This window comes from Apium graveolens, chromosome 10 (genome assembly GCF_009905375.1).
Source record: "Apium graveolens cultivar Ventura chromosome 10, ASM990537v1, whole genome shotgun sequence".
NCBI lineage: Eukaryota > Viridiplantae > Streptophyta > Magnoliopsida > Apiales > Apiaceae > Apium > Apium graveolens.
Genome location: NC_133656.1, coordinates 224513083 through 224523193, shown reverse-complemented (window position 1 = coordinate 224523193; position 10111 = coordinate 224513083). Strand labels below are relative to the sequence as shown.

The 10111-nt window shown below is 35.1% G+C and overlaps 2 protein-coding genes across 2 annotated transcripts; one reads left to right on the top strand and one right to left on the bottom strand.

The window, feature by feature from the left end:
- The first annotated feature begins 300 nt into the window (after positions 1–300).
- Positions 301–2837, top strand: LOC141692709 (uncharacterized). The gene is made up of 2 exons (XM_074497630.1): positions 301–443; positions 2193–2837. The coding sequence occupies exon 2, from the start codon at positions 2210–2212 to the stop codon at positions 2582–2584; it is 375 nt and encodes a 124-aa protein (XP_074353731.1). The 5' UTR covers positions 301–443; positions 2193–2209; the 3' UTR covers positions 2585–2837.
- Positions 2838–4767: 1930 nt separating this feature from the next.
- LOC141692796 (cytokinin dehydrogenase 1) lies at positions 4768–7391 on the bottom strand. The gene is made up of 5 exons (XM_074497736.1): positions 6459–7391; positions 6225–6352; positions 5870–6130; positions 5532–5794; positions 4768–5280 (listed from the first exon to the last, which is right to left on the bottom strand). Exons 1-5 carry the CDS (start codon positions 7114–7116, stop codon positions 4959–4961), a joined length of 1632 nt encoding a protein of 543 aa, XP_074353837.1. The 5' UTR covers positions 7117–7391; the 3' UTR covers positions 4768–4958.
- Between the last annotated feature and the right edge of the window lie 2720 nt (positions 7392–10111).

Here is a 10111-nt window from a genome sequence, read left to right as displayed (position 1 = left end):
TTACAGCAAATAATATTATACATACATATATAATAATAATAATAATTATAATAACAATTTATTAATATTAATAACCGATTTGATTCGGTTTTTATCAGTCTAGTTAAAATATATAACTGAACCAAATCATTTAAATCGATTCAACTTTTTATCTTTCAATTTTAATTTTGGATCAATTTTTCCCGATTCAGTTTTATTCGATTTTCTCCAATTTCAGTTTAAATCAATTTTCTGCCGGGCCGCGGCCAAAAGGGCCAATTGAAAGTCTTTGAGCTAATTGCTTACGCCGCATGTATTGTTACGTGTCACGCGTCTATGCAAACACGTACTCCGATGCGTACCTCGAAAGTTGTGCTCCGAGAGAGGAGTAATATATTACAAGGAAGTAGGTTACTAGCCAATAACAGAAGCGATCTTGCTAGATCTCCGATTTTTTCTTTCAGGTAATTAACCTCGACACTGCTTTTATAAGTCTAATGATGTTTTCTCCTACTGCTTCTAGCTTTACCTATGTTTTAATTGTAATTAAAATATAATGATTTTCATTAGCATGCTAGTTTATGAAATTCTTCTTGCTAATAGTTTATAGGAGAAATCTTAGAGTGGTATATGAACTCTATTGCAAACTAGCCGACTGAATTGTTATGATTTGAGTTGGCGAATATGATGTTACGATTAATCGTTGTGAACTTCAGGGAACCCGTAAGCTAACAAACATTTCATTGGCCCCTAGATTTATAAAATACAAATGATACAAACTAGCCGACTGAATTGTACTATGAGAGCAAGTCCAGTGGTGGGCTTTATCTTATTCTATACCTATATTATACAACACAAACTAAAATTTATCACTCCAATGGTGTTCTATATCTTGTGCTAAAATAACACAATGCTATAATTTGTGCTAAATATAGAACAAAAGATAGGTTGAGATATAATTTACACCTCATCAAAAAGTAAAAAGTTAGCTAGAAAAATTATTTTTGTATTCAAAACAGTGGGGTAGTTGGGGAGTTGATGAAATTTGGGACAAAATATAGAACCAACCATTGTAGCCATGGTGCTATATTAGCACGAAAAGCTACTTTTTGGTGTTATATTATAGCAATAACTACACTTATTTATACGCCACCATTGGACATGCTCTGGTGGTGTACATGTTGTAAATTTTGATTGGAATTCGAGTAGTTAAGATGATTTAAAGGGATTAAATATCAAGTCAAAAAAACTCAAGTAGGCCACTCATTACAAATTTGACTCAAAATGATCATTAATTAACTTAATTTGATCATTCCGTTAAAGTCGAAAATTGAAATTAGTCAAAATTAAAAAATGTTAACAGGAGAGGGTAGAGCTCATTTTGGGCTTCGATATGACCACTAAAACTTATTATTTGACTCACGAAATCATGATAAAATCTCACTTTGATTCTTCGAAATCTAAAAAAATAACTCAAGTAGGGAGAATCAAAATTATATTTCATCGTGATTTCGTGAGCCAAATAAAAAGTTTTAGTAATCATATTAAAGTTCAAAACGAGTTCTACCCTTTCGTGTTCTCATTTTTCAATTTTGACTAATTTTAGTTATCCACTTTAACGGAATGATCAAATTAAGTTAATTGTGGATCACTTTGAGTCAAATTTGTAATGAGTGACCTGCTTGAGTTTTTTTGACACAGCCAGTCACCTACTTGATATTTAACCCATTTTTAAAGTATAATGTTGGTCGAATATTGAGGTTCAAAGTTGTTCTCTCCCTGGTTTTAGAAACTTTGTATTCTTCTTTATTTCATTTTCAGAATCTGTGTTGTGTTATTGTGTATCCTCATATTGCTGACTTTTGTATTATGTATTAAATTACTTGCTAAATATTTAGGTTTGAAACATACTTTTGAAAAAGCTGTCCACTCTTAAGAATTTCAAAAATGGCCCATTCTTAGAATTTCTGGTTCCGCTTTATTGTATTCACATCCAAAGAAGAAAAAAATATTGTACTTCAAAACCAAAAAAACAGGGCTCCCCCTCATTTACTGAATATATTCTAAAGATGCTTGTCCAAGTAAAACCCGAAGCACTCAATGCAGAATAGTGGACATGAAGGGAACTTTGTGTATTTTAAGGGGCCTTCACTGCTGGAGGTTTTTGATTTTGTTATTTGAATTTGAAACTAAAGGTCGGTAATGTGCATCAGATTAAAACAATAATAGCATGAAGAATGAAGAAAGAGAATCTGTTCAACCTGAGTTTAAAGCTAATCCAGAGAAGAAGGAGCAGTTGAAGCCTCCTAGAGACATTGCACAACTTAACATAGTTCATCCTGGAGTTTTGAAGGACATGGTGTCAGATGTAAGCACTGGAATGAGCGTCTCTGCGGAGATGAACATGGAGGCTCCGATAACCTCAGTTGATGTTATGCGAGCTGGAGGGTTTGGAGCTAGAGATGATATAGGATATTTTCTTCCTGTTGCGAGTGACTCCACCGACTTTGAAGCTTCTCTTTGCGATGCTCGTGATTATGAAGAACCACAGGAAAATATTGGCAAACCAGGTCTAGGCTGGAAAGGAGTCGGGAAGCAAGAGTAATTTTTCTAGCAAATTGCAACTACTTGCCAGACTTTTCTAGCGTAAGCATGCGCCTATTATTTTCTGTTGTTTATTTCAACTATATATATGTTGCTTATTTAGATGTTTCAGGCTGTTTTAAAAGAACCAAATGCTCAGCTTTGGTCAAAATATATAGATCCTTTTCATAGATGTTTGTCTATTTGTTCTACTTGTTTGTCCTAAGACTTTGTGTAATTTGCCACTGGAAGTTTATGAATGGATAGACATTAAGTGTTGATGTTACAATGTTTCTTATGTTCTTTTCTGAGTAATTCTTATGTTTTAATTGTGTGGGGGATTTTCAAGTTTCAAACGGATTATAAATTTTCGTATGCTATAGCTTACACTACAGTGTATAAAGCAGGGTTTTTTAACACCTTGGCAAGCTGCAAATGACTGCACGAAGTACTCCCCATCCAAAGTTTATATTCGAAGTTTTTTATAATCCTGTTTGTACGATTGTGTCAGAAACCATTAACAGTGGAAACAGGCATTCAATATGCGGTTTCAGAAAATACGGGAAATTTAATTCTCAGTAACCAAGATGACCTTGAAATAAAGACAAGAAAAGGGAAGTGTGATTTGCGAAGTTCTAAATATGATAAAGTAAGGTTCTCAAACTACTAAAACACAGGGGGAAGGGGGACTAATATACCGATCGTGTTTGGAAGTTAAAGGTTTGGGATGCGATTAACTTATTGAGCCAAATTAGAGCTTCGACTAAGTGAATCTTCTAATATGGGTATTTAGTGGTTAGCGGATTGATAAAGCGGTTTGTACTCAATTCTACCTGAAGGAAACTGTCCAATTACACGTTTGATATTGTGTTTGTTGAAAATGCAAACCGCAACAACTATTTACAAAACAGTTTGATTCGAAACAACTAAATTCAATCCGTTAGTCAAAACAGTTTACAAGACAAGCTAATTCAAGCAAATATTGTTAACATTCAATTTAGATTTTAAAAAGTCTACTGAAATCTTGCGGTATTTAATTTAAATTTTTAAAAGTCCATCAAAATTTTGATGATATTCAAAAATTCGTGGATTTTTTTTATTTGAAAAATTTGTGGATTTTAATGGATTTACTAGTTTACTTTTAATTCTTTGAAATTTCTTTAAAATACATGAGATTTTGAAATATTTGTGGAAAACTTTACAAAATCAGCAAAAGTGTGCAAAATTTTTCCATCAACTCCATCAAAATCCACAAACAATTAAAATCAACGAAAATCTTCCAAAATATATGAATTATTATTAATCCTTTAAAATCTAAAATGAATACACTCCTGAGCATAAACTTCTATAATTTTAACTTGTTTTGATTGATCAATATTTATTAATAATGACGAACCTCCTGCAATTATAACAAATACACCAATCAAAATATTTCAAACTTATAAATTTTAATATGCCAAACCCATATAATAAAGTAAGGTTCTCAAACTACTAAAACCCAAGGGGAAGGGGGGCTAATATACCGATCGTGTCTGGAAGTTAAAGGTTTGGGATGCGATTAACTTATCTATTAGAGATTTGACTAGATGATTCGTCTAACACTTGTTTAGCGAGTTGAAAAAGGGGATTCACTAATTTTGAGAAAGCTACTAGAAGGAGATTGTTCAATTAGAGGTTTATACTGTGTTTGTTGAAAATGCAAACAGTTAATTCAAACAATTATTTACAAAACAGTTTAATTTGAAACAACTATATTAAATTCGTAAGTCAAAACAGTTAACTCATTCCGCTAGTTGTTAAATATATGATCCTATTGGGGCCTTTTTCTAACACCTTAAGGTTTTAGATGAGCTGGTTACTCAACATGGTATCAGAGCTTAGGCTGACGGTAGAATTAAGGTTCGATTCCCCTCTAACACAAATAGCTACTCCGTCTGTCTTGTTCAATTCTATACGGTTTCTTTTTTGAAACGTACCTCTCAGTTGTATACGTTACAAAATAGTAAAGTTTTATAATATAAAGAATAATTAAATATTAATTAGTTCCATCCCTTTACCCATTTTTTTTAATTTTCTCCACTAAATTACATTCTTTCTTATTTTTCGTGCCAAACCTCCTATATATATTAATGAACGGGACGGAGCGAGTAATATTTAACCGCTAATTGGTAGAGATTTTTAAGATAAATCTCAAGGTTATCGATGTGGTCTCGAAACGAAAAAACATATGTTGCTCTCCCCAAAAAAGGATTGATCTCCACTGAGAGAAAATATTTCAGGAATTATTCACATCATTCTTTTGAAGGCTTAAAAGAATGGGATATCAGAGAGCCTAGAGGCTGATAATTATGTACAACAGAACAATGATGCATGCAGGCCTTTATAAATGATCCCAGTCACAAAAAGTCTACTGCTTTTTGAAAGATCCTCTGTCCTGGAGCTAGTATTGCCAAAGGGTCATAAGTTGTTTTTCTCCGGCTGAATGTTTCCCACAGGGTACCAAAGTGAGCTTTCCACTCTTCTTGAGTGCTGTAGCTGGGCAAATATTGTTTCACCCCGAGACGACTCGAATTACAGAACTGCAGAATTCTATTGTTTTGCTTTAGGATATGTTCCAATCCATCTGTTCCTGTGGATGACTCCACTGCTGAGGATAGAAATGACACGAGGTAGAACATATTTTCTTCCGGGGTTACCATAGAAGTTTCCTTGTTCCACCTGTAATACAAAATGAGCAATTATAGACCAGAACATCAGCTATGTGTATAAATATAATAAGACACTGTCTAGGACTTCACATCTCCTGTTTAATAGTTTCCTGTCACCTTGTCAAAACTTCAATCTTTTGTTGCCACATATTTGTCTTATTTGTTTCTTTATACTTCACCTTTTTAATAAGTTGAATATCATGTGAAAACTATATATAAATGGATTACCACTGCCACAAATAATAGAAGGTGAGCTAGTACCTTGATTTGTTAATTGGGTAGATGAGTACAGGACCGTTGCTTGTGTCTACAAGTATTTTTCCGAAAACTTCTTGGGAGAAATCGTGAATCTTGCTTTTTGGAATCAGAAGATTTAGCCATGGGTGAGGAACCTCCCACAGGCCCATCTGTCTGAGTTTCTTCTCGGAGACGTGCACTCTATCAAGAAATTCCAAATAGGATACTTCTGATAGGAAGAGGGTGGATTGTATATAATTCAGTTCTAATAACAAGCTGTCAATTTTCTGATACAATAAAAAAGAGGTCATAACAAAGAAACTCTTGATGTTTAAGTGGTAAACGAAGTGTTAAAACTTTACCTGCTCTATTATTGTATTTTCTTCTGTGTTGAAGTATTTGGCAATTTCAAGACAATACAGAGTTTTCCCCTCAGAATGAAATTCACTAGCTTCAAGAGGGTCTCTGGGGTTGAATGACGATCTCCAGTTATTAAGTAGACCTGTTCTGTTTATAATGACAAATCCTTCAACATAATCAAAAGAATTTTGGGATGATATAAGATGCTCCTGGTCCCTGCAGAACATGCTGAAATCTGTATACAACATTCTGATCCATTTGACCTGTAAAAGATGAAAGATTTAAGCTCATAGATTCATTTGCTTATAATTTGTTGCTTTATATTATAATTGGTATGTAAATAAACAAAAAAATTACCCTCCTCGGTGCTGGTTCCAAAGAGATTCTAGCCCTTGTGATGATGCCGAACTGACCTAGCCCTCCAAGAACACCATAATAAAGGTCAGCATTCTCCTTGCTTGTACATGTTACTATATCTCCTGTTCCTGTTCTTGAAATATGAGTAAGGTTAATTAACTTATAATTATGTTTTGCTTAGCTCAAAAATTAACACAGTGGGAAGGATATAGTTAATAAAATTCAGTAATGTACCTATGACAACCTCAAGTTGGTAGACATTATCTATCTGGGGACCGTGTCTAAAGGCTTGCCCACTGATTCCAGCATTTGATAGAGTTCCGCCAACTGTGAGATGAAGATAGTCGGTCCAAGATTTTGGTGCGAGCCCATGTTTAAGACCCTCTTGCAGTATATTTATCCATAGTTCACCACCCGACACATCCACATATGGTAGCTCTCCAGTGTGGAAGTGCATCTCTTGCTCCTGCAATGATTCCATGTTTATTACAAGTCCATTATGCGCTTGTGATTGACCTTCAAGGGAGTGACCATGGCCTCTGGCAGCTATAGTGAGAGCAGAAGTGGTACCCATTTGGTAGACATGCTTAACCATCGATGAAATATCTTGAACTGTTTTTGGATGTAAAACTGCTGCTGGAAGGAAATGGTATCTATTGCCAAAGTCTTTTGATGCGTAGCCGATATTGTCAAAAAACAGTTGGCCATCAAGATTTAATGTCCTTAGTGATGAGAAAACTGCGAGATTTGAGCTGGGAGAAGCTGCTGGGGTCTCAGCAGGAAGGCTGGAACAAAAATCATTTTTGTTCAGATTACAACTTAACAGAAGGGCTACAAGTAACCTGCCAAGCACGTCATTTTGTTTGGACAATGCCGTTCCTGGTGAGTTCATTTTCTTGTAGAGATTGGGAGGGACGGTGTTATTACTACCTGAATAAATTAGGAATGAGTATTGGTACAATATCCCAGAAAATGAAGGGTATATAAGAAAAGATAAAGGTGGTTTCAGGTTGACATACACTTAGACAAAATCTCAATTTTGTATTCGCAATTAGCATTTTATTATTTTGGTGCTACCATCTGTACTATGGAGTAATATATGATGTAATGAGAATGTTCTTACGACTAATTGCATGATGATTTTTGAACTTATCCCAAAGTCACAGTTTTTTTCCTCTAAACTTCTAAGATTTTGTAGTTGTGCTTCATATTTTATCGTCCTGTCTTTATATAGATGCTGTTTCTAATCAAGGAGGGGATAGTATCATTCACTACTGAACTGTTTACTAAAGGAAATCACCTTCCTGTCTCTTTCAGTTACTTTCTATGTGTTTTTGCTTCAACTAATTCGTTCGACGGTGATCCGTTTACTAACAGAAAAAATTTGCAATTTAAAGTAGGAGACCCCTACCAAGTATTTTTGATCCTACATAATGCCTCAGAGTGGCCTACCTAGATTATGAATTGTTTCGTCCCTGTACTGTATGACATCAACCTTGGGTTCCAATCCGAAGAAACTTGATTGAATCTCATACAATAAGAATTCCGGGGATTCAATTGAGAACATTTTTCGTGGGACTGAACTCTAAATATTTATATAATTGATGGTGTTATAAAATGGAAATTTTAGGACAAATGTATTATGTGTTCTTGATCTAATTTCCGGATAATAACAAGTGCAGGTTGTTCCTTGTTATAAAAATATAAACATTTATATTTGGATCAAATACATTTTCTTAGTGAAATTTTTATAGAAATAAGAGTAAGAATGTTTATTTGTATAAGACTTGTTTCGGTTTTAGCTGAAAAACATATTGTGAAATTTATACAATGTTCATGGCCCGAAACTAGAGATTCAGGGCATCATGATATGCTGAAATAAGTTTCTGCAATGTTCAGGGCCTGAGGTTGAAAGACCAGGATCTGATGGTATGATGAAAACGTTTCTGCTAGAGGTTCAGCTCCTAAGGTGCCGAAAAGTTTTGGTTTGTTTAGGACTCGAGACTTGTGCTCAGGGCCTGAACTCGAAAGCAAATTGTTAAAACTATATAAACATGTTTTGTATAAATAAGTATATTATATTTGATATTTGAGTGAGGATTATTATTTAATAATAATAATAATTAGACTCTTATACAATATATAAATCAGATTACATACGTTACATTTGCAGAGAAGAGCAAAAGGTGAAGCGTGTGAAAATCCGAGAAGGGAGATCGATTGGGTAAAAAGAGAGAAACCTTAGAATATCATCTCTCTAACTCTCTCCCACATATACTTACATAAATTGATTGATTTTCTTGGTGAATTGAGGTGCTGGTCGTTGTTGAGCCTTCTCGAATCTATGAACGGATCGCTCTGAGCTGTTTTATCCTGAAAGTGATATTGCTGCAACCCATCACAGCGTAAGTGGGGCAATAATCTCTTCAAGAACAGTAAAGTCTTCTAGATGGCTTGGAGACTCAGCTGATTCTCTAATTCTGATAAAGATTTATAGAGATAAGCGATTTTCTCTAATTTCTTGTCAATTCAGTCACTAATTATATATTGTTTGTGCATTCATGTTTGTTTGGTTACTTGGTTGAATTTTCCCGTTCTTGTTAATTTGTGATATATAACTATCCAATTGTTGCGCGTATAGTAATATTCCCAACATCTTGAAGAGATTATATGTATTATATTGTTATTACAAGATGGTTAACGAAATTGGTGATGTTCCTAAGACTGTTGAGACCAGTTCTGGGTCTGGTGTTACTGCTACCATTGATTGGACTACATATCATTTTCCTCAGCCTATTGTTTTATTGGGTATTCCTGATAAATTCAGTGGTGGAGCTTCTTTTTCTCGTTGGCATAAAAAGATGAAACTCTGATTAACAGTTAAGAGTGTATGGCCAGTTGTACGGTATGATCCTCCTGTGTTGGATCAAGAGAAGATTGAATATGTTAAGGCTTATGCTTTATGGGCTGAGAAGGATAGGGTGGCTAGGGCAGCCATACTGCTAAGGTCTTATGGGATAAGATGGACCAAACCCCCAATACTGATTCTCAAGGACTTGAGAAGTATTATGTGGCTAGGTTTCCTGACTTCAAGCTGGTGGATGGAAAATCCATGATTGAACATGTTCATGAATTTGAGATGCTGGTTCATGCTTTGGGTTATTCTGGTATGTTCTTGCCTGAGACGTTTTGGGTTATGTTAGTGATTGAAAATATCCCTAAGTCTTGGGAAGAGTTTGCACTCTCCCTGAAAAGACAGAAAGGAGAGATCACATGGACTAACTTGATGTTGGACATCTCTGTGCAGGAGCAACACAAGTCCAAATAAGAACATGTGATGCCTGCTGAACATGGAAGCTCGAAGGTGAATGTAGTGACTGTAGGATAAAAAAGAAAGGAAGTCACTAAGAAGGCCAACACTAAACCTGACAAGAACAAGGCTAAGAAACCAAAGGCAAACAAACTATGTTGGTCTTGTGGAAAAGTTGGTCATTGGAGCAAGAATTGTCCTAGTAAGAAATCTAAGAAAGATGGAGTGGTAGCTCAAGAAAATACTATGCTTGGACTTGGAATCACGAGTGGGCCTATAGCTAACATGATTGTTGGGAGGTTGTTGCCTCTGGAACCGATGACGGGTATGTTACTTACAACCCTGTACTACTTTCCACTTATCTGTCACATGAGTGGTTGATTGATACTGGAGCTAATGTGCACATTTGTGCTGATATTAGTTTGTTTGTATCTTATCAACAGAGTCATGGAGTGGCAATGACGATGGGGAATTCTAGTGCTGCACAAGTGCTTGGAGTAGGAAACATAGACCTTAAGTTTGCTTCTGGGCATATTCTGTCTCTTACTAGAATGCATCATGTACCCTCTATTCATAG

Excerpts from the sequence above, each read along its gene's own strand:
- LOC141692709 (XM_074497630.1), top strand. The coding sequence starts at position 2,210 with ATGAAGAATGAAGAAAGAGAATCTGTTCAACCTGAGTTTAAAGCTAAT.
- LOC141692796 (XM_074497736.1), bottom strand. The coding sequence starts at position 7,116 with ATGAACTCACCAGGAACGGCATTGTCCAAACAAAATGACGTGCTTGGC. Across the intron at positions 6,353-6,458 it reads CCAACTTGAGGTTGTCATAG|GAACAGGAGATATAGTAACA; the intron begins GTACATTACTGA and ends TTTCAAGAACAG. Across the intron at positions 6,131-6,224 it reads TGGAACCAGCACCGAGGAGG|GTCAAATGGATCAGAATGTT; the intron begins GTAATTTTTTTG and ends CATCTTTTACAG.